The following is a 24,506-nucleotide window of genomic DNA, read 5'->3' as shown; positions in this document are numbered from 1 at the left end:
TGCCTTTCTTGGCATCACTTCAGTACCAGCCAGCCACGAAGCAATCCATTTTACCCACAGAACAGACTGGGGTGATCTCTGTGACAGGTAGCTACCCTGCAAATGCACTGCCACCAAAGGACTGGATGAAGCAGTGGGACACGAGAGGACAACGCATTGCCTGAACACTACGCAAGAAACACTTTGCTTTACTGTAAAGCCCTGATCCAGACTTCTGCAAAACAAAACCTCCACAGTTTGCTGCTCAGCCTCTCTTAAAATTCCACTTACATCTTTTTCCAGAGCACTTTGATCCAGCAAAACTGAAGTCCAAATCGGATTTAACCAAACAATCTGTTGTCAAATAGCCCTCAACAACTAAGGCTCAAACTGGTTAAGTACATGGCATGTACTTAAGACATACCTGAGACATACCTCATTGCTCAGCTCCACTGGAGCACTTTGATTTTCCCTCATGCTAGCTCTGGAAAGCTCTAACGACGTCGTCATGACAAAGACAACACAACACAGTTGTTTTCTGCTATGAAGGTTGTTACATTGCCATCGAACTATAGGAGTTCACCACATTTCTCTCTTGTTCAAGCAAGCTCTTTCCTACAGAACATGGTCAAATGGGGCTTGGCACGCTCTTTGCAGACATCTTTCTGAGACACAAATTGAAAGCCTGGGAAGAGAAGAACACTCTGTATTTAGAAATCCAGCAGTTGCAGGGGGGAAGAAGGTAATTTAGGATACACAGACCAAGAGCCACACAGTCCTGATGCTGCTGAGCACTCGCAATACAAGCCCACTTCTGTGAAGCATACCCTTTAAGGTTTGGATTCATTGACTTGAACGAAATCCCTTGTGGAAAAGCTGCCTGTGAGAAGGTGGATTCTGAGAACCAGCCCTTGGCTCTTCCAGCCAACAGACAGGAACAGAAATAAAATGAGTAATAAACTATTTCAACTACATCTAGCTTCTGTAATCAAACCTAGGGTGTTAGTAAATGGTTATTGCTATCACACACAGCGTTAGACTTGGTTAGGACACCAATGGGCTCTACCTGAGCTCGGCTGGGAGTGGTTCAGAGCCTCTGTAACATACGCAGAGCCTGGCTTTACACTATCCATCTCCAAATCTGCACGTAAGTAAGGGTCAGGTGGGAAGAGGGACAAGGGACAGACAGAAGGCAAGAGAAAGGACAAAGTTAAAGTATCTCCTGGAACAGGAGCGTAACAATTCAATTTGCAGAGACAGCAGTTAGAGAGACAGTGCTAGAGAAACCACAGAACCCCAGTCTGGTTTGGCTTGGAAGGGACCTTAAGGCTCATCCAGTTGCATGGGCAGAGACCCCTTCCACTAGAGCAGCTTGCTCCAAGCCCCTGCGTCCAACCTGGCCTTGAACACTGCCAGGGATGGGGCAGCCACAGCTTCTCTGGGCACCCTGTGCCAGCGCCTCAGCACCCTCACAGGGAAGAACTTCTGCCTTAGAGCTCATCTCAGTCTCCCCTCTGGCAGGTTAAAGCCATTCCCCTTGGCCTGGCCCTACATCCCTTGTCCCAAGCCCCTCTCCAGCTTTCTCCCTGAAAGTAACTTCCCCCTAACACAGGTGAACTCTGAGCAGGACCCTGGACCTCCCACACTAAACAAACACATAAAATACCTCCCTAAATCGCTGCTGCAACCATGACCTTTGGTGGACTGAACGTTATAAACGGGAACCACGAGCACAGACCACAGAGAAGGGCTGGGGCACGGCCGGGATGCGGCACACGGCCCCTGCAGCAGGGCTCTGGGCACAGCCCCACTCAAGCTTCTGGTCCCTGGTGCAATTCCGTGGCTCACAAAGGGACACGGCTGCCCAAACGAATTAATGTGACATGAAAAGCAAGCAGAAGCACTAATAAGCCTTATAGCTTTGAGCAGGAATGCTACAGCTGCTCCGGGGTTGAAGTCTCCCTTCTCGACTGGCTTAAGGAGGAGGGTGACTGAATGCTAAGCTGTCAAGCTGCTATAAATAACCAGGAATGGGGCTGTTCTTTGTTTTCATGTTAAAAAGGGCAAAAGCCCAACCCTGCCTTTATTATATGAAGATAACTGCTACTGATCCTTAACAGGAATTGCATCACTGATGGGTTCAAGGAGCATGACTACAAAGGAGGGAAAACCCCAAGAAATATCTGCCCTCTCTTCCTGTATCACAGAATCCCAGCCTGGTTTGTGTTGGAAAGGACCTTAAAGCTCATCCAGGTCCAACCCCCTGCCACGGGCAGGGACACCTTCCACTAGAGCAGCTTGCTCCAAGCCCCTGTGTCCAACCTGGCCTTGAACACTGCCAGGGATGGGGCAGCCACAGCTTCTCTGGGCACCCTGTGCCAGCGCCTCAGCACCCTCACAGGGAAGAGCTTCTGCCTAAGAGCTCATCTCAGTGTCCCCTCTGGCAGGTTAAAGCCATTCCCCTTGGCCTGGCCCTACATCCCTTGTCCAAAGCCCCTCTCCAGCTTTCTTGTCATCCCCTGTAGGTATTGGAAGCTACATCTGCAATACAGACCCCATTTCCCCCTTCCTCTCTGAAGTCTTTACCTTTCAGTCTGAAGAGCATTTGATAATGCTGGCACATGCAGAGGAAGGTGCTCCAAAACAAGGTGTTTGCCATCAAATAACATTCTTTTCCAGGAGTGAAGCATCAGGAATAGGAACCATGTTCCTGTTTCCCATGTCAGAAGGCTACCAGCACACTGTCTCTATGCCAACAGGCTGGACGTGCGCATGTGCATGGGGAAAGCACATATATATACATGTGTGTGTGTGTGTGTGTGTGTATATGCATGTTATATAATTTGGGTTTTAGATCTATCTCCCTCTCCAGTATTTGCATATCCAGTTTTAAGGCTGATGTATGAAATCCCCACAACATCCCAGGGGGAATTGATAAGTGGAAATGAGACCTTTAGTGTCAAAAACCAAGGTACAGCTATGGAAACAGTCACTGCTTTTACTCACACCTGATCATTGCTATGAGGTTAGATGAGCACTAGCAGGACCTAAACAAGACCAGGGCAACATGAAGCAGGATTCTCTGCATCAGTAAGCCACGTAACCGCTTCACTTTGGGCACTGGGAGATGCTAAGCTCAAGTAGCATCTTCTGAGCTTAAAAAAAACTAAAGGGGAATCTTTGCTTCTAAGATTTTCAAGTTCTAACAAACTTTAGAATCATAGAATGATTTGGGTTGGAAAGGACCTGCAGATCGACCATCCAGTTCCAACCCCCTGCTGTGGGCAGGGACACCTCACACTAGGCCATGTCACCCATAGCTCTGTCCATCCTGGCCTTGAACACTGCCAGGGATGAAGCATCTACCACTCCTTTGGGCAACCCATTTCAGTGCCTCACCACCCTCGCAGGCCGTTTACAACAGTGAATTCCTCTCCTTCACCCATTTTTATCCCCTCTTTCTTTCAAACTGACATTTGGCTGCCTGGCACTTAATTTCCTTCACTCTTGGTTTTCTTCATTCCAAATGATTTTATCATCTCCTCCAGAAAGGAGTTAAAATATCTTTGTTTCCCTGCTCTATGTGCAAAGAGCTTTCAAAAAGGCATACAAGACTAAAGGTTTGGTTTGGTTTCCCTAAATACCCTTCAGAGCACCTGGACCTGCAAGTACAGAGGAAAACAGTAGTCTTTAAGGGCTACAAAAGAGAGAGAAAGGGAGAGAAAGAGTGAAAAGAAGGAAAAAGGAAATCAATGACAACGTACAAGGGGGGAAGTAGCTCCAGGACGCTGGACGGGCTCCGTGGGCAGGGGAGACTGGGAAGGAGTAAGCGAAAAAAGAGAGAAAGAAACAAAACAGTTGGTTAAAACACGCACCCGTTGAAATGGGCTCATTTCACACAACGCTCAGCCCCAGTCCTCCACGGTGGTTGGTGCTTTATTCCCTAAACGCCTTGGAAATTCCATAGGATCCAACAACTCCCCAGCCAGTGTGTCCCAGCTCAAAAAATACCCTCAGAGATGTTGCATGGCAGAACCTTTAGCACAAGGCCCATCCCTGCTGAGCAAGGGAGGGGAGCAGGGGATTCCTCTGTGTTACTTCCACCCCGTGCTGAGCATGTGTTCATGGTTAAACCCATGTTTAAGTACCTTGTGGGGTCAGGAACAGGGCTGGAAGATGTGACACTTCTTTGTCCAAATGGACAATGCCAAGCACTTCCACGAGAAGACAACACCCGGATTTGTAAATGTGTATTTTGTGTGGTTTGGTGCCTTACACATTCAGCTTTCCTCTATTTTAATATCTGTGTTACCTCTAATATGCTTTATCTTGCTGTGCATTCCATGCAAAAAGAGACTAATGGCACAGATCTGTGTCTTCCTATCGACTAAGGGTGTTCTTCCTGACAATCACTACTTGCAGAGGAGGCAGAGACTTAGCTCTGCCTCAGCCCCAAGGGTGAGCTTTGGTTTTAATGGAAGAGAGAACACACAAAGCCCAGGAGATAACCTGAAGGATTGGTCCTGAGCTCTGTCAATACTGAAAGCACATGTCCTGTCTTCCGCAGCGAGAGCTGTATTTAGGGACCTTGAGCATCTTTATTCCCTGTCTACTCTCACACTGGCAATGGAGACCTGACTTGGCTCAGTAAGAGCCTCAGTTCATTTAGCTTTAATGAGACAGTTGCATGTTGAACACCAAAGGAGTAGTTCATTGCTATAAGATTAAGGAGAACGGTACTAATTGCATATATCTCTTTATAAAACCACTGATTAAAACATTATGCACTCATCAGTGTCAACAACTGTTCAACCCAGGCCATTGGAGAACCTACCTTGTATCTGTACTTTACTCTTCATGCCTTTTATTCTTATGTAAAAGAAAACCTACAACCTTTTATGCCCAGGGATTAGCAACTGGCCTGTCTCAACCCAGGCATGACCTTGTAAGGGTCTGTCATGGTTGCAATAGCACTAATACACTAGCTCTAATACTGTACAAGCTCTAATACTGCGCAAGCACTAATACTGTAGCTCAGTTTGCATTCTCTGCAGTTCAAATGCATTCCTTCAGCACTGTACCAGAGCCTTCAGGAAGTCCGAACAGAGTCTGCTGCCTGGTCCAGACCCAGATTTCAATCCTCCTGAAGGTCAATGTGTGTGTTGACATGGATTAACTTGGAACACTAACAAGTACCCTTTAATATGTCCTTAGTTGCTTATCATAAGAGCACATTTACCTATTCAATCCAAACGTAACGAATGGATGAGACAGGAGTTTGGCCAGAGCTGCTGGGGTTATTCATTCTTTTGTCCTAAGCAAGACTGAGAAGCTATGGATACCCAGGATTATGAGGAAGAACGGACCGAGACGTAGCTGAGACATGCTGCCTGGGACTGCGGGCTATGCCAAGATGATGAGTGGGGACAAGATGAGCACACACACGGACACATCGTTCCCAGAAAAGACCAACCAGAGACGGACAGAAGGGAATGAGCAGAGTGAACACAGCCACATGCTACAGACTGAGAAGGAAAAAAACAGGAGCTTCTTCTATTACTAAGGAATATTGAAGAGATCCACTTCTCACCAAAATCTGAAATTCAAATGCAACCTTTATCCTGGATCCCTTCAAAACCCATTAGAAACACGAGCTGCTTCCATCTATTCTAGTCCTGGAATTCACAGTAAATGGGATTAGCTCTGAACTATCAGCTACCAATTCAATATCATAATTTAGGCTATCATTAGAGTCCACAGGCAAAGAAAATACTGCTTCTAAGAAGCAGAGTTGGCACTCCAACCCAGCCTTCCCCTCCCATTCCCTGCGTTTCATTTCCATTTGCACTTCAGTCATTATTTGTCCTGTTACAGACCACTGCAGTAGTTTCTGGTTCTATTAAAATGCCGTCCCCATCGCTTCTGCAAATCAAACCCCCTCATTATAAATCATAATAAAAACACAGGGCAGGAAGTTCTTCGCTTTCCATCTGCTTTTCATTAGATTCCTCAACCCAGCCAAGCCTATGGACAACTAAACAGCACAAGGAGTTCTATGTTTGTAAATTCCTTCATGGCAAAGAGCTTTCTGCTGCAGATACAAAATGTCCTGCACATCTGGATGGAAGAAAATACAGCTTGCGTGTCGTAAGTACCTCTTATCAAGCCCAAATCACATTAATTCTAGATGAAATACTCTGCTAACGACGAGTAAGGACAAAACTTCCAAGTGGTTCCTTTTAGAGAAGTCTCTTATTCCTTGGGAAAAGCCAATCCGCTGTTTCAAATATAGTTAAAGAGAGAAAAAACAGGGATGTGGACATTTAAGTGTGTGAGAACTACCTTATATGTTTAAGCCATCGACTAGAATATACTAAATGCATGGAATATGGGTGAGGAAAACACAAGCTCTTCCGTGCTATCCCAGCAATGCAATTCCTAGCGAGCTCTGGAAAGATCCCACTTCCCAGCAGTGCTATTTAAGCTGCTCCAGATGCTCCAGCAGTTTGTATCTGACCCATGCCAAACTCTGTAGCACCCAAGGAAGACTCTTCTAAGACTTCTGCCTCCACCCTAGAAGCACTGTTACTTCCCAAGGTGGGAAGCATAATGCTACAAAGGAATGGTATCATCAACTCTGTGTGCAAAGGAAGAGCAGAGCAGGCCTGCAGAACCAGTGGCGACGTTCCTTCCAGCAATCCTTACATCTGAAAGCTCATTTGTGGTCCTCTAGAGTGGACTTTTGCCTTGACTTGCATGCCCACGACAACTACCAGGGAAGGTCAGCAGGGACAGCCTCATGACTTGGTGATATCTTTCAACTTATTCCTTTTAACAGGAGCTGGGCTTTTGGTATCAACTCGTAACAGCCATTTCCCCAGGGCTGAAAGAGGAAATCCACCACCACGTGTGTTGCTGAAGCCAAACAGGATCTGTTAACCCGTGCTGCTTCATTATCTCTCATTAAAGCAGAGCAAGAAACTACTCACTAGGAGCTCATGACACTTCATTGCCTGAGCCATACTTTATAACAAACACTTTGCTTGTGGTTGTATTGATCAGCCTGGCCTGTATTTGGATCTGAAGCTGCCCTCGTCCCCGTGCTTTAGCGGAGCGAGCACAGAGAACTGGCTGATCGCAGAGAGATCAACTTCAAACAACAAAAGGCAGATAACTGGATTTGTGGAATGACCACCTGCTGCAGCGCTTTGGAGTGCTTTGAATTCTCCATGACACTGATTCCAACAAATCCATTTGCATGTTCCCAGCAATAACAAAGGCTTGCAATACCAAAGGCTGAGGACACGATTTCCCTAAGCTGTCAGCTCTTTGAAGCATGTAGATTCATGCAGTGCACTGATGGCTTTTTAGCACTGAACCACAAGTTCCAAGCTGTAACACAAGAGCTGATAAAACACGTTTCCCTTAGGAAAAACCAAACTTCTGAATCACATCCATTTGTTTCCAAATATCAAGTCAGCAGTCTGAGAAGATAAGGAACATCATTCAGATAGATGCAAAGAACCCCAGTCAACCAGCTTCCAGCCCAACTTGCCAGCTGCATAACAGCTGAAGAAAGATCAGCAATTTCAAACTCCTTCTGTTGATACAAAAGATATATAGATCTATCTTCATCCATATGATGATATAGATTTTCTTATTCTAACTTAGAACAAAAGCTCCACCACCAGCATGCTCTGCAGAGATGGCAATTACGCCAGCACATTTACCTGCAATTACTTCCAGTGTATACTGGGGTGACAACAGAAAAGACCCAAGGTCTCATTTTCTATTTCTTTTCCCTTTCCTCAGCATTGCTGGGTAGTCATCTACCTGGTACAGAAGGCAGTAGGAAGTAGATGGAGTCATATCCCTGGAGCAGAAGCAGTCAGACTTCCAAGTTCTGTTAAATCCGACCCTCTCCATCAATCCTCAAACAGAAGGAAGCTTTCAGCACCTAATTAATCCATTCCATCTAAGTCAGCAGAAGCATTTTTGGGTCACCTGTCTGCTGTATGAAAATAACCTAACAGACAACACCTCCTGGGTACCAGGAAGCAGGATGTCGCATGGAATCGCTACTTACAGATTGCTGAGTGTACTGATGTCCTTACAAGCTTAAAATCTTTCAAACCATGCAGGAGAAGGAGCTTACAAAACACTGCAGATGAAAGACATTCCCCTGTGGGAGCTACTCAGAGAGAGGGAACGTGGGGATGATTGACACATAGAAAGGATAACATGGTACGCACAAAGAACGATCGACACACAGAGTGTAACGTGGTGTGCAGGTACAAAGGCGATGTGAAACACGGAACACCAAAAAGATCAGTTCACTCCTCATAAACCTTAACACACATACCTGGTTTTGGCACAGAGTTGGTCACGGACTGAGGAACTTTGTCGTTAATGAGCTCAACACACTCGCTAGGGAAAAATCCAACCTGTGGGAGAAACACAAAGAGAGGCACAACACTCAGTAGGGTGGGTTTCACACCTGACCTGTTAAACCAGCACCCATGAAACACTTGCCTTCATCTCTGATGCTCCGAACCATGCCCCACCATAAAATGAGCAGCCTGAGAGAAGTGATGCAGCTAAAATCCTACAAACCAAAGACTTAGTGCTCTAAACCACTGTTGTGAGTCTGTTTTCCAGGCCTGGTTCATAGGACAGATATTCCATTGCAACAGAGAGGGGACAGGATAAATGTGCTACACATCCCTAAGTGGAGCTCAAGACAGACAGAAAGACTTCTGCTGGGTTTCCTGCACTGCATGTATGTCCCATGAAATTTAAGGGAGAGCTCTTAGCAGCTCAATCGTGTGTGCTCAAATCACACCAACACCTCGCTGTTTTCACTGCTAAGATACCATATTCACAAGCACTTGAGCATTTTATTCCTTTAGAAAACTGAAATCCAGCATGGTTCAATGTATTTGCCTGTCTGTGTAGGTCCACTACAGAACAAAAGGCATATTCTCATGCATTAAGTTAGGAGACGACACACTGAATGCACACAGCTCTCTACCATGTCCTCGCCTGACTCATGTGCTTGGTCTGATGAGCTAATGGGGTGATTCGTGATACTACTGAAGCATCCCAAATAAGTGTGTTTCATAGAATCACAGATCACTTTGGGTTGGAAAGGACCTTAAGATCATCCAGTTCCAACCCCCTGCCATGGGCAGGGATGCCTCACATCAGCCCATGTCGCCCAAGGCCCTCTCTGACCTAGCCTTGAACGCTGCCAGGGATATGGAGCATTTACCACTTGTGTTTAAGAGATGTGGTTTTAGTTCTATTGAATTCAATTCAGTCTTAGAACTGAGAAGAGATGTAATAAAATACACAGTGAGTTCTACTTTTGTAAGTAAGAACCCAGAGATTTGACTAAAGGTACGTGGTTTTAAAGTGTGATGTAGCAAAACCACCTCTAACAAGAGCCAGAATTCTGGGTGAGCATCTGAACATGGACAAGCCAGTGCAACCCTCGTGCCTCAGTTTCCCTGTCACCAAAGGACAGGGGAGAAAAGTGCCACGTATCCATTGCTGAGCACTGACCTGAGGAACAGCTGATGAACATACCACAGGAGCTTCTTAACCATACCCACTCCTTCCAGATGTTCATTTGCAGTTTTCCCTGCATCCCTAACTCAGAAATGCCAGGGAGACTGTCAAAACCAGTGTAAAGACTGGAGTGTGGCAAGGATCTTAATGCTCTGATGAAACAGGATGTGCCAGCAGGAATTCACATGCCACTCAATAGTCTCCATATGTGGGAGAAATGATTTCATAGAATCATAGAATCCCAGAATGGTTTGGGTTGGAAAGGACCTTAAAGCTCATCCTGTTCCAACCCCTGCCACGGGCAGGGACACCTTTCACTAGAGCAGCTTGCTCCAAGCCCCTGTGTCCAGCCTGGCCTTGAACACTGCCAGGGATGGGGCAGCCACAGCTTCTCTAGTCTATGGTTTTTACCTACCTTACTTGGGCATCTCCTGCACAAGAGATGAAGGAGGCAATATTTATGCTAGGAAAAATATACATATCCAGTGGGAGTCTGAGCCCATCACACAAATGATACATTTGGGAGACTGTGAAAAACGGTGGATCTAAATCCAGCTCCGAATCCCATCCTGTAATCAAAAGCTCATTTGCCTTTGATTGGCAACCTAATGTTTTCCCTGTTAGCAATATAAAATGCTAAACATGAATTCAGGAAGGAAAGAAGACCCTTTTATGTCATTACTTCTGCGTATCTCAGAACCATGCCCAAAGAAAACACTGCGCTGCTCTCATGGTGTCATTTCTGCCATGTTCCCAACTACTGGATTTTTTAGGGAAGGAGGATTTTCCCTCATGCTGCTGTTGACAAGCAATCCGATGTTAATTCCCTGGTGACAGTTCTCATGGCTTACATCTTCTGACTTATTTATTCCAACTCTTCTTTCAAGATCGTTTTCAGTCAATGAAACGATTGAAACGATGAAATGAAATGATCCCAAGAGATCATCTTCAGGGTCACAACCTGTTACTTGGGCCTCATTCCCACCCGTTTAAAAGATGCTGCTTTTCCTCCCCTGCAAAGCTTTCCCTGGTTTTGTATGAATAAAGGAGTTTAGGCCAGGAGTTGATCTCAACAGATGGAGTAAAGGCACTGGATTAAGAGATTTGGCAACATCCGAAAATGAACAGCAGCGTATTTAGATCAATACAAAGTCATCTAAAGGTTAAAAAATCACCACACACCTTAACCAAAGGAGGAAAGCACAACCTACTGCTTCACTGCTGACCAATCCAGGGCAGAACATGTCCCTTCCTGGGAAATCCATTCAGTCTTAAAGCCCGTGTTGAGGCTCAGCATGGACCACGGGTGTGAAAGCAAGGGCCACAACCAGTTCAAGCCCATGTGTCACCAAAGAGCCCAATCCACTTCTGGTTACCACAGTGCTTTGTGTCACCTCCAGCAGCAGTGCAACTAAAAGACAGAATCATCCAGCACATCCAAAGGCACTTGTGCATCAAAAAATGGGTCTCTCCCTCGTGATTCAGCTGCCTGAAACTGTGATTGAAAAGACAAAGCATAAAGAAAAAGGAGAACAAAGAGGGCTGGAAGGCTCTTAGTGTGGAGGTGGCTGCAATTTAGGTAACAATCTGACAAGGGAAGCAGTGACTCACTATGGGCATTTGAAAAGAGAAAGGCTTGAGGAGAAATGTCTTCAAAATCACTTTTCTTGAAGCAGAGTAAATGATAAGAAGCCCAGGGAGCTGTTCTGCTCTGCATTGGCTTTAGTGCCTTGCAAGGCAGTCATTAGATCAGGTACTGGGAGAAAAGGACCTGCAGCTCTAACAGGGAATTGGAGGATAACAGGAATGGTGATTCATCCCTGCAGGATAGCTCTGCCTGGCACAGAATAAATTGACTTCCACGCGGAATCAAAGCTCCAGCTCACATTGAACACACTTGTAACCTATGGGATCTGCTTTTCTGATGGTATCAGTAGAGCTGCCTCTTGTTCATCTGCCCACTGCAGAGAAAGCCTTTATTCACTGCAGTAGCCAGGGGGACGTGCAGAAATGAACACAATTCTGGCCAGACATAAGCAAGTCACAGCTGCTTTAAATGCACACAACCACATAAGCTCTCTTCAGCCCCAAAGTCATGGTTTTCCCCATGGAGCAAAGCCTTGCTCACCTCGAGCAAGGTATGATTTACAGCGCAAGCTGTGGCCATTGCATAAAACCTTGCTCCTCTCTGAGCCCAGAGCAGAAACCTGAGAAGCAACACGGATAAACAGGTCATGCATCTGGTCTTTGGGCCTCATCCTCTTCTCTGCCCTCAGAATGACAACTCTCCGGGGCAAGCCAGTGCTGGTTGATTTATGTTATCCATTACAATGAGTGGATCAGCTGATTGCTATCACCTTATCACCTTCTGTTCCTACACGGGAACACAATTGTTTGCCTAGAACAAATGCTTCCAAGGCTGCACAGCTTCATCAGAACCCGTAACTATAACAACATTCTTCACCTATACACTCATCAAGACCAGTTTGGTACTGAACAGTAACACACCTCTAAGTCTGCTGTACCAGCACCAGAGATCATCTCCTTTCTCTGAATTCTCTTCTCCCTGCAGCAGTTAGCATGGCCAAAAATCCCCTGTTGTACCAGGAAAGCGTACTTCTCCCGCACACTCACAGCTTATGGGCCTCAAACTTACACTAAAACCCCCTCTCCCTCTTTGTACCCCACCGGAATTGGCATCTCTTGGTAGCTGATTTCATGGAAATGAAAAGCTCTGCCAAGTCCTGTTCGAAGAAATGACAAAACCTATCAACTCCTAGGAGAAATGCACCTCTCTGCAAATCAGAGCCACGGCGTGTGAAGAACTCTGTTGATGTAGTAATAACTGAGTTTGCATAGCTGATGAAATCACTGCCTGTCAGCCCAGATACAGCTGCTGGAAACCACCCCTGCTCCAAGCAGCTTTACTTGGCAGTCAGGGGGAGCAGAAAGCACCCAGATGGTTTGTTACCTGCCTCAGCTCACAGGCAGGAACTTCCCAAAGCACCCAACGCAAGCACAGCCTCAGAGCTACTGACACATGTACTACAGCTGCTGGGCTCCCAGTGGTGTGGTTCAGTGGCCATGATCGGACTGACATTGTGAAAGACTTGCTTGTAATGTAATTCAGGAGATTATTCCACCCCTAGTTTTCTGTGAAGCCAGAATATGGTGTTCTACCTCTGCAGCTGCTTGGGTCTGTTGTGTCGGTAGGCTGACTGTGCATGGATGCAGACAAACCCCTCTTCATATGGTTTGCTGATCAACAAATCTTTATGCTGGGAAAGCACTCTAGGATTGCTCTGATCTGAGAGGCAGAAGGCAGTGAGGTTGCACAAGAGCTCCTTGCTCTTGTGTCTTTAATCACCAGTGGTCTTGGTTGTATCGAGTCGTGATTTCAGCCAGCCTGATGGCAAGCAGGCAGCTTGCACTGAAGAATGGAGGCCATGGAGATGCTGCGAGGGCTGGAGCAGCTCTGCTCTGGAGCCAGGCTGAGAGAGCTGGGCTGGGGCAGCCTGGAGAAGAGAAGGCTCCTGAAGGGGAGACCTTAGAGCAGCTCCAGTGCCTAAAGGGGCTGCAGGAAACCTGGAGAGGGGCTTGGGACAAGGGATGTAGGGACAGGCCAAGGGGAATGGCTTTAACCTGCCAGAGGGGAGACTGAGATGAGCTCTTAGGCAGAAGCTCTTCCCTGTGAGGGTGCTGAGGCGCTGGCACAGGGTGCCCAGAGAAGCTGTGGCTGCCCCATCCCTGGCAGTGTTCAAGGCCAGGTTGGACACAGAGGCTTGGAGCAAGCTGCTCTAGTGGAAGGTTTTGTTTTGTAAATAGAGACTTCTCTCTTTTAATGTCCTGATGAGAAAACCCAGGCTGGCAATAAAACTCTTTGGGCAGAGCGGTGCCACTTCGACACAAAAGGTTTGGTACCTCATTCCCAGGAACATTTAGGATCTCTTGAAAGTGGAGTTTAATTCTCTCTGCTGTAACACTTATAGAGACCAGTGATGCTAAGACTACACCATAAAAGCAGACATGAAAGCACAGGGTAGCTGGGTGGCTTGTCCAAGTCAGAGGCAGTGTCTCACCAACTGGCTGTCTCTGAACCCTCCATGTTCTGCCTGATCTAGTTTTAGAGAGTGGAAGGAATGGGATGATTTGAATAACATTGATTACAGAGATGATAACAGTGATAACAGGGATGATTTGAGTGTCAGCTGCCATGGAGGGGGTGCAGTATCAGCTTCCACTACCATCAACTGTCCAAAGGGTCACGGCTATCCCTAACTCAAACAGGCAGGAAGTCCATGGAGAAAGCAGTCCTCTTAGACCAACACAGGGGCACTGCTCACATCCTGTGCAGGCACAGCAGTCCCATAAACACACTGCTGAGTTTCCTGCCTTTCATCAAGTTGCGCTCTCGTGTCTGATGCTTGTGCCTACCTGAAATCCGTGTTTGCCTCTCCACCATGTGGTCAGCTCCTTTGGTGGCATATCAATAACAGACACGATGTCTCCCACCTGGAAAACAATGGCAACATCGATCACAGCCTGCAGTTCACAGCACAGTTCAAATAACTGCATTTTTCAACACTGCAAGGAACCTGTTCAACTCGTGAGCAACTGCAGAAATGCCAACCTTGGGGCATATTCCTTTGTGAAATCCAGATGTGAGGCAGAAGAGTTACTGCACTGGCAGCATCAGACCAGCACTATTCTCTCTCCTTCCTGTGCTGCATGCCAACAATGTGACCACAAACACTCCTCTGGGCATTACCTGTTTCCCTTGACACTTCTTTGTACACCACCACGAATGCTCCATTGATAGTACCACTGCACATGAACAATGAGAGCATAAAATGCTGCTCTCTGGGTAGAACAGACAAGAGGTGGACACCCAAAGCCTTCCAGGGTCTGATCTCCCAGATCTTTGCTCCAACAGCAGCTCCTACTCTGCATCAAGCAAGATCTTCAGAGCAGCTTTAGAGGATCACATTGTTCAAGCATCAAATCCTTTGACAGTCTGGTTCTTCACTTTCCAGGGGAGCAGAAGCTTCTACAAACGGGGTTAGACATGGCCTTGCCAATAGGAGCACAGGATTGACCTTGGCATGTGTCCTCACACATGTATGGGGACAGAGACAACGTACTTCTAATACCCTGTGCAGTACGAGCTGCTGCTCAGAGCCCAAGCTGGAGCGCTTGGCAGCATCCATGTAATCAGGAGATACTAATGCCAAGTAAAGCTGTATTTTACAGATGACTGAACTCCTCCCTGTATCTGACCCATTGCAAATCGAGTATTTAACTGCATCTTCTAAGCTTCACCTCACAAAACATTCTGGAAGCGTCTGCATGTATTCCTGATGTGCACACACACCACAGACACTCATGTTGCACTCTGCTACATATGACAATGAGGAATAGAAGTTCTGTTATTTACCTCAAAGGACAGCTCATCTGCTGCTTGAGCAATATATCTCTTAATAACATGGGCAGCAGCAATAGCAGGAACATTAATGGATGATTCCTCGTGGACTAGCAGGTGATTCCCCTTGTTATCAATCTGAAATGAAGAGCACAGGAGACTGGGAGGCAGCTGGGGACAAGCGAGGAGGCATTTTAGTGATGCTCATCTACATGGCAGGGGCTTCAAGCTGACTCCCAGCAACAGCACAGCTTGAGGGCCCCCTGAGGAGAGCAGCACACACAGAGCAGGGCACAGCACACAGCCAGGGCGAGGGAGAGCAGCCCAGGAAGAGTATTTCAGGGAGAGGAGGATATCAGCAGGGAAAATTGCAGGAAAATGCACTCAAAGTCCTTATTACAACCATTTAAACCTGAATTGCAACAGCCTAATAATAGGTGTTTCTATTTCTGGTGTGCAGCAATACCTTCAGGCAATGCAAAGACACACGTATCTCCACAAGACTAATCAGCAACAGCACTGCTGGCACAGACAAGGGGGGCTTCATCTCTTAGCCCCAGTCTTTCCTGCACTCCTGGCCCAATGAGGTCTGTTGTTTGAGGTGGCAGAAGAGCATTAACAGAGAAACAAAAGCTACAATTCACAATATGCAAACAGCACCAGTTTAGCCAGCAGTAAATGGGAGCTGATTTGACTGCTTCTGTAGCCATCACCAGGGAAATTAAAATCAAGAGGGCAGGCAAACCCCATAACTGAGACAGCCCCAATAGCTTTGCCACACTTGCACTATTGCCTTGCCAAAAAGGAGGGTAAGAACGTGTGTGCTTCCTGCAACCTATTCCTCAGGGACTTTTCCAGGCTGCCCAAGTCACTGCTTCCCTGGAATTGCCACCTCCTTTTATTTGTATGAGCAGAATGGTATGTCCTTGGGTGACAAAATCCAAGCAAGAGGGGAGGGAAAAGCTCCTATATTAACACTGGATCTGATTCTATTTGTTCTATATTCTGCGGCCACTTACATGCTGGTAACCAGAGAGTAAAGCTTTTAGGATAGCGTTTCAGTGACACCAATAGGTCTGGAAGGATTATGCCTCTTTCTGGAAAGGCCAAAGAGCACATTTGTGGCTTGCTAAGGTCAGGAAGCAAAGAACAACCTAAGCTTCATCCCATACCTCCATCCATGTGAGAGCAGGCCCACAGTTTATCTTGTTGCCTGCGATGGCAGAGAGACGTGACAGGTAAGCCATCAGCATCTGGGTGACAAGCTGGGATGGAAAGAAAGAGAGACAGAGTTTTTCTGTTAATGCACCAGTTTGGAGAGACTTCTTCAGACTTGAGAGACCATAAATTATCCATTGTAATAAAAGAGATATATTCCCCTTTGCAAGGAAATCTGTCATTGGAAGGAGGACAGCACACTACAGTGATTACACACCAGAAAAACGGGGTAAAGCAGCAGCTCCCTGTGAAAGTAATAGTTATTTCTCTAAGAGATGCAGATTTCATTAATCTCCCTTGTCAAGACACCTGAAACCTAAAGCCCTCTTCTCATCATGAATTTCATACCAAACAAATCATATATTATAGACATCAAACACAACTTGGAACCATTTAGCGCAGCAAACCCCACTATGTCCACCCCCTTGAAAACCCTTAGAAATGTGGCAGCTCAGCCTGACCCCTTGGTGAAAGAGGGAATATCTCAAACAGCAGAAGAGGGGGTTTAAAATACACTTGGGCAATGTCCTTTCTGTAACAGTAAACTTGCTTTTATTAAAGAGAAGCTGGGGAGGACTTCCCAAAGCTTCCCAGTGTTATAAAGCACTTCTACCAAGCAGCTCAGAGTTGGTAGGGGTGTTTAAATCACTGCTTTCTTCAAACATCTGTTCAAACGTGGTCCATTCAGAGTGAAAAACAGAGTGCAAGATGCCCCCCAGCTGCAGAATTCCATTCCAGAGCACCAGAGTTGCTCAGTGCCTTTACCTCTTCTGTGCTTAGAGAGAAATTTTCAGGCTCACGCTAGAAAGCGCGTATTAAATCAGTTGTACAAATAAAGATGTAAGAGATAGGAATGCCTAAAATAGAACTTAAAACAATAAACCCAGGAATTCATTCCCCTGAACAGTGCTGCTTCTGCTGAATTTGAAAGATTAGAAACTAAATTCTCCACAGGAACAGCCTGTGTTAAGCCAAAGCAACTAATAAATCAGCTGTCCTGATGAGCAATGGGACCACGTTACCAACTTCCCATATGCAACGGCCCTGCAGACTCTAGTGGGTACTGATTTTAGCCACTGCCTGTTGCTCAAAAGCAACCAATCCTCAGCAGCTCCGTGCTGAAAGAGCACACGTTCCGATTTACACGTCCTGGATGGATTCTTCTTTGAATGGCTTCAATTTCCCCATTTCCCTTTTCTGCTATGCACCTTGTGGGCAGGCAACATCAGCCTTCCCGCACAGCATGTCAGGATTGTCCCATACTTGTGTTTGATGGCAGGGGGCAAACACACAAGCACAGGTCCCTGAGCTAAGTGACCTGTGAAATGAAGCAAGGGGCACTGTCCATCACTGGCTAACAGCCTCCTCCTGCAGACAGACAGGCAGAATGGTTTTGTCCTGCTCCACTGGCTCAAGTAACCTCTGGGGCCATGCATTACATTGCCTCCCTCTCCACATCTTCTGACATGATGCAGTCAAGATGCACCTGTGACTTCCCAGAAGATTGTTATGGACGTGAGTGAATCTCTGAGTTATCAACAGGCTTATGAAGCCAAAGGAATTCCAGCTCACAATGAAAACTGCCTCTAATTCATTTAGGGAAAACCCCCACTTTTTAAGCTTTTAAAAGAGCATTTAAATAAGGCACTAATGCAAATGCTTCAGTCATTTTCAGTCCATAGATGTGAGTCTAGCACTGCAAATGGCAGTCCTCTTGCAGTGCCACAGCCCTGGCACAGCATGACTTCCTGGGAATGCCAAGCTGCTAACTCATGGACATCATTGAAGATGTTTCCAAAGATGTAACTACATTCTTAGCTAAGGTACGGACTGGACAGCTTCTTTCTTGACACTCTCAATAACCATTCCGTGTTTAGCAGCACATTAATCCTTATGAACTTGCAGGGCATTTCCCTTTAGCCCATTGAAATTCAGGGTGGAAAACACATACTTCTTACATCTTCTTACTCGCAAGCCACGTCCAAACCTAACCAGGGCCGCATTAAAACTACTTTGTACATGAGAAAGCAGTTTCGAGCTCTCTCTTCCAAGCCCTTGCTGGTGACTGTGCTTTAGGGAACTCACCTCTGGGTTGTCCTTCAGGGCATCAGAGCGGGGTAGCTCGGAGAGCTGGGAGAAGCGCCGGTCATAAATACACAGGTGAAGGTGCTTGTCCAGGACTCGGAAATCTTCATAACTGCGCTTCACGATCCAGCTCCTCCCCTGCAGAAAGACAAGAGAGAATCCCCCTGTTAGAGGCTCCTGGATGGAGAAAACGGAGGCGTGTGGAGAATCACAGGATCAGCCAAGGTGGAAAAGCCCTTTAAGCTCATCAAATCCAACCGTTCCCCAGCACTGCCAAGGCCACCACTAACCCACGGCACTGAGGGTGTGCGAACGCTTGCAGGGACGGTGACTGCAGCCCTGCCCTGGGCAGCCTCTGGGGAAGGAATTCCTGCAACCAATCTCTGATGAATAACACATTACTCCTGAGTGCATATCACTGCTCCACTTAAAATACTGACAAGACACACACTGCTTCAGGGGACAAGGAAGAGCCCAGGGCAGCATAATTTGCTTTGCGAAGCTATTACTATCTCAATGACCACTTCTAAATGCTGCATGGCCTATTATGATCAATAAAAGACTGTTGTGATAACGCAGCAGTTTACAGGTCAAAGCACTTTATGAACAGCCATTCATCCTCTCAGCCCCCTAAGTGAGGCTGTTTGTGTGGTACAGATGTGGATGCTGTGTGCCACTCAGTGACCGTGGACCTCCACAAAGCCCCGCACCTTCTCTTTCAAGTGCAAAGTGCTTGCTTCAGTCTTTCTTTCCCCAGCTCAACAGTGTGGCTGTTATTTATTCTTCCCTGTGAGGGTGGTGCTGAGGCGCTGGCACAGGGTGCCCAGAGAAGCTGTGGCTGCCCCATCCCTGGCAGTGCTCAAGGCCAGGTTGGACACAGGGGCTTGGAGCAAGCTGCTCTAGTGGAAGGGGTCCCTGCCCATGGCAGGGGTTGGAGCTGGATGAGCTTTAAGGTCCCTTCCAACCCAAACCAGGCTGGGATTCCGTGATTTAACAAGAAGAGAACCTCCAGCAGCACTGCAGACTCTTGCCTCACTCCACAGGCAGCTGCTCTCCCTTGGGAAAGGAGGGGAAAACCAATAGAGCCTGCAAGAGATGTCAGCCATGCTGTCCAAGTCCGGGTGCTCTGGCAAGGACTCAGAAGATGCAGGAGGAAGGAATTAGACTGCTCCAGGATACACGGCCACTGTAAGGCAGGGCAAGGATTAAAAGCCTGGCAACCAGCACAAACAGGAGGGCAATGCATGGTATAAGAGGGGACACTTCACTAGGGAAAGGAGCTGTAAAGTCTGAACCAGATGTGCGGGACGTGGCTCTCAACCTCCACTGGATGCCCTCTTCACCTGATATACAAAAAGCATTACCTCGCATTCACCATTCTGCTTGATTCCTTTGCCAGGAGGCTTCTAAGCATCATTTTTATATCAATATCCAAAGCTTGCAAGGCAGCTGTAAATGCAAACCCTATACTTCAGCATACCAACTATTTAAGACAACTCCAGACTGTGTACTGTGCCCAGAAACACGGAATCACCCCTGTTTCACAACCCTACAAAGAGGGTATCTACACAGGACATAAATGCTTTGTAATTTCCAGTATGTCGTTTTACTTTTCACCTAAAGGAGAAAACCAAGACCAGGTGTGCAAGTCTATCTGCAGAAAGGTGACAGCCTTTCCAACCTCTCCACCTTTTGCAGCTCTGTGGTTCTTGCTCCCTAGGTAAGTCACCTAAAGCAAGGTTTAGTCACCAACAGAAGAAACAACAGAGAAATCGCTGTAGTCCTTCATTTCCTTCTGCCTGCTGCACTTCAGGGGATATTTCAACACAATCTCACGCGTTACCCACATAAAACACAAGCAGATTTGTCAAATGATCATAAATCTGTCATTAAATCTATGACAGATTCCAATCCCCCCGTGGCAGGGGGTTGGAACTGGATGATCTTAAGGTCCTTTCCAACCCAAACCGTTCTGATTCTATATTTTCAAGTGTTGGACTGTAGATTTGCAGTCTCTTTTTACCTACAATCAAGACATTCGAGTTATATTTACAAGGTGGGAATAGCTGGGGTTAGCAAACAACCGGTCCATGGCATGGAACGAGCAGGATGCGCTGCAGAGAACAGACTCTATACAGTGTTCTCCTTGCCTCTGGATGAAAGCCATGCTACACCATCATGGTGACAAGGCCACTAGTAGCTAGCAAGGCAGCTGCTCGGTGAGCAGGGACAGCTTACCTCCCGACAGCAGCGGTGCTTCTGGCCCCAGCATCTCCCTGGGAGCTTCTTCACCACAACTCGTGGAGCAAGCACTGAGCCAGCACAGCCTGAGCGTGGTGCAGAGGTAGCCCTGACCCGTTCCTGTACCTTCCAATTGCTGCTAAGCAACCAGCTGAGCTATTCCTGAGCTGTCCCTGTGGAAGCAGCAACAGCAACCTCCAGAAGCGGGGTGCTGCACAACCCGGGTGACCAGAACCCCTGTTGCATTCAGTCAGCCCGATGCCTGCAATCCCAGCCCTCGAGTTCAGGCTCTTATGTATATGGTATGTTAGTAGAGATCACAGTTGCAGGAGAAATAAGATGTATTACTCTTCATCATGATACCCTTCATCAGGGACTGTGGCTATAGGACAAGGAGTGATGGGTTTAAACTGAAGCAGGGAAGTTCAGGTTAGATATAAGGAAGACTGTGTTTCCAGCTGCATCTGCCTGCAGCTGAGCAGACAGGAGTCCTTTGTGTCTATCAATGCCCCTTCAAGCCAGGCAGGGTCCTACTGAATCCCTGCATGCAGAACTTGCCTGTCCCACGCTCCTTGTTTTCTCTGTAGCACCTCGGATTTATTTATTTAAAGGCAGGGGTAGACCTTTCTTTTCTGGTTCAAATGCTTATTTCCTGAGGGAAATCACGTGGATGCTCTCATGAACCTTACCAGATCAAGCCCAGAAAACGAGACTGAAGTATACGGCAAAAGTCACTTCAGTTTGACCCAAGAGTAAGAAAACACCATGGATTAAATAGCTGGAAACTGCCAGCATCCCCCAAGAGGGTTTAACCCTGCCATGGGGGTGACTTTTACAGCTGTCTGGGTCCTGGGTTCTGTATGTTATTCCAGCATGACCCTTCAGCCTCTTTCTATTTCAAGTCACACTGGAAAATGGCTTAGAAATTCAGTCAAAACAGAAAGCAAGCCTGATAAAATCCATCGCTTTGGGTTTCCCCAGGAAGTGTTCTTAGCTGGGGCCAGAGGTGGCTTTATCTAAGCTTCGGTTTACCAAAATGTCCTGCACGATCTCAGGACCTCTGGGGTATTATTATAGCTTTAGGGAAACTATAAATCAGTAAAACTTCGAGGGAGCTTGCACGAATGCAACTTCGTTTCTGAATGAGAGCATACGCTCAGCGCCGCGATGCTTTTGGGCTGCCAGGTCTCACCTTGCGGCCACGGATGGATGCTCACTTGCACTGCTCCTCACGGGTACGGAACACGCAATGTGGCTTTTCCTTAAGCTGCAAGACATTTCCGAGATATTGGAATGGATGAACACATTTTCCTTGGCACACATTAGTGCTTGCTCCCATTTCAGCCGATAGAGCTAGGCAGAGCCAAGCCAAAGGCATGGACAGCTACACCAAGGTGATGTCTGCTCACTTGACTGGCTTAGAAGAGAGCATCCACAGCTTGCAGTGTGATACCCATTCCACTGTCAGGCCCTTATTTATGACAAGAAGAAAATGAAATATGGGCACCGGGGAGGTGAAATAAGGTGAAAATAATGGGAATGCTGTAACTTCAGCACGACTGAAATCACACCAGAGACCAACTATCACAAGATGAAGGGAACACACAGACGGACCGCAAGGCGGAAGGCGGACGAGAAAGTTCAGTGTATTCATGTGCCGAATCCTTAATAGCCTTATTCCACAGAAGAAATTCATGTCTCTCAGCATTAATTATCATTTTATTATCAACTAATTGCAATCAGCAAAGAAAAGGGATTTTAATGGAAACCACTGAAGCTTTTCTCCCCTAAAAATGAATACTTCCTTGCTCACCCTGATTCCAATTACAGATTGGAACACTAAAACCACACATGGGAACTGTGTTTTAACCTGCCAGAGGGGAGACTGAGATGAGCTCTTAGGCAGAAGCTCTTCCCTGGGAGGGTGCTGAGGCACTGGCACAGGGTGCCCAGAGAAGCTGTGGCTGCCCCATCCCTGGTACAGAGAAACAAGAAGACCCACCACGTGTATTTGAAATCTGAGCATCCATTCCTGCTCCCACAGGAAAGCCTGTTTCTGAATGGCAGGCTGACAGGCACCTAATGAACTTGAAACAGGCTTTACAACTCTCACCACGTGCATGAAATCCCCTGCTCTCCCAGCACGCTGTAATTGAAACAATTCGGCATCAATCATCTCCTTAGTAAAATGATCCTGCAAGAGCAGCAGGTCGCAGAGGGACACAGAGGTGAAGCCGCAACACGGGGACTGCTGTCTTACACTGCAGAACATACAAGGAATAACCCAACAGGAGCTTACAGCCACAAAAGGAATACTTCAAAGGCACTAACACGACTGCTGAGTAACAGGGAGTAAGATTCTGCCATCTTCCAGGCAGCAAGGCAAGGACTGCATACAGATATACATTTACAAATGATGACACAGGCACTGCTCATATGAAACACATCGCCCTCTTCACCCCATGCTCTAAACATGCTATAATCTTAACCCCAGAGAAGCAGCAGCAGTTTCATTACAGTAAGGCCACAGCATCATCCTTTAAACCTGAGCAACAACAAAAAACCCCTTTGAAAATGACTGGCCTGAGGTCAGGGAAGGAAAATAAAACACAGCTTTCCCAATGACTCGCCTGAGGCAGACAGTGATCTCCATCTGCTTAAGTCTCGGTTCTTGGCCATGGAGAGACATTCAAAGCCATGGACGTGGCTCTGGCAACCTGATGTAGCTGAAGATGTCCCTGCTCATTGCAGGGGGGTTGGACTGGAGGACCTTTGAAGGTCCCTCCCAACCCAACCCATTCTAATGGTTCTATCATCACTGAAAACCAGGAACGTGCACCAAAATCCTCCTCTTAGCTTGGATGGGAGCTCTTGGAGAAGGTGTAAACCAAGTAAGACTGCAGACAAGCTGCTCCTCTGCAATGGGTTTGCACTTGCCTGGTTACGGGGCAGGATTCGATGTCTCTTCAGATGAAAAGCCAGCGCTACTCTTCAATCTGTGGCCGGGCCCAGCCTTGTCTACAAAGCACCACATGACAAGGGGAAGCCCTGCCAAAACCATCACTTACTGACAGAAACCATAATCATCAGCCTGGCTCTTGGACTGCAACAGTGATTTTCACATTGGCTTCAGAGCTAAGCAGAACACAACTTGGAGACAAGAGGATTGGTGTCTCTAATTCAAAGCTTGCTTTCTGAAAGCAAAATGCCCAAAGGACAAGACAATAACAAACTACCATGTAATTGTAAAAGCTTCTGTTGCTTTAAAAAAACCCTTTTGTGGCAGCACTTTTATGGGATATTGCATTTTATTCGGAGAGATCATTTTCCCTCTTGCTCACCATCCCTTCCTAGACCAGGGCTACACTGAGCATTCGCTTCAGCTTGCGGCTTCTCATCACAGCAAAGCATCTGAAGAGCACATGAAAGCAGGATTCTGCTATAGAGCACTCCACAACTGCACTGCAGCTCAGTCCAGCGCAGGTCTGATGAACTGGGAGGCTGGAATCTGCTTGGATGCCTTCTTTTCCCAGTAAAAACCACCTTTAAACAAATGCACCAGCCCATTTCAAGGGGACACCTTCTACTTGAGCAAGCTGCTCTAGTGGAAGGTGTCCCTGCCTGTAACAGGGGGTTGGAACTGGATGAGCTTTAAGGTCCCTTCCAACCCAAACCAGGCTGGGATTCTGTGATTTCTCTCCTAGAGTCTACAGTGGAAGCCTTTAGCACAGAGGACAGTAAAGCCTCTCTGTCTTTGGTACACTGAAGGGACAGCTTGAAATGCACTTCCAATTGCGTCTGCTGAAGGAACGGGCTTTAGCACAAACATGCCATGGTATTTATCCCTGTGGTGTCACTCAATAAGGAAATCATCCCACTCAAAATCCACGCAGCACAGCTAGAACCCTGGCACTGCAGCTCAAGCAGCCAGAGTCAGGAACAAGAACGAACCATTCCCTCCCCAGTCCATATGTAAATAGAGGAAAAACCTCAG

At 46.9% G+C, this 24,506-nt stretch overlaps 1 protein-coding gene across 4 annotated transcripts in view; it reads right to left on the bottom strand.

The window, feature by feature from the left end:
• ARHGAP32 (Rho GTPase activating protein 32) overlaps positions 1-24,506 on the bottom strand; it is a 172,796-nt gene that overhangs the window by 35,375 nt on the left and 112,915 nt on the right. For 3 of the 4 annotated variants that reach the window (XM_057432982.1, XM_057432990.1, XM_057432997.1), the window contains 7 exons: positions 18,272-18,409; positions 16,141-16,233; positions 14,984-15,106; positions 13,984-14,061; positions 8,342-8,423; positions 3,744-3,794; positions 1,046-1,120 (listed from right to left, as the gene is read on the bottom strand). In XM_057432982.1, the coding sequence (XP_057288965.1) occupies positions 1,046-1,120; positions 3,744-3,794; positions 8,342-8,423; positions 13,984-14,061; positions 14,984-15,106; positions 16,141-16,233; positions 18,272-18,409 (640 nt within the window). The remainder of the gene's footprint in view (positions 1-1,045; positions 1,121-3,743; positions 3,795-8,341; positions 8,424-13,983; positions 14,062-14,983; positions 15,107-16,140; positions 16,234-18,271; positions 18,410-24,506) is intronic. The other variant, XM_057433006.1, reaches the window with a different exon arrangement.

Source organism: Pezoporus wallicus, unplaced genomic scaffold, assembly GCF_028554395.1.
Source record: "Pezoporus wallicus isolate ANWC-B61680 ecotype Strahan unplaced genomic scaffold, APGP_CSIRO_Pwel_v1 contig_11829, whole genome shotgun sequence".
NCBI lineage: Eukaryota > Metazoa > Chordata > Aves > Psittaciformes > Psittacidae > Pezoporus > Pezoporus wallicus.
The sequence above is the reverse complement of the archived record's forward strand: the minus strand, read 5'-3'. Positions and strand labels throughout refer to the sequence as shown.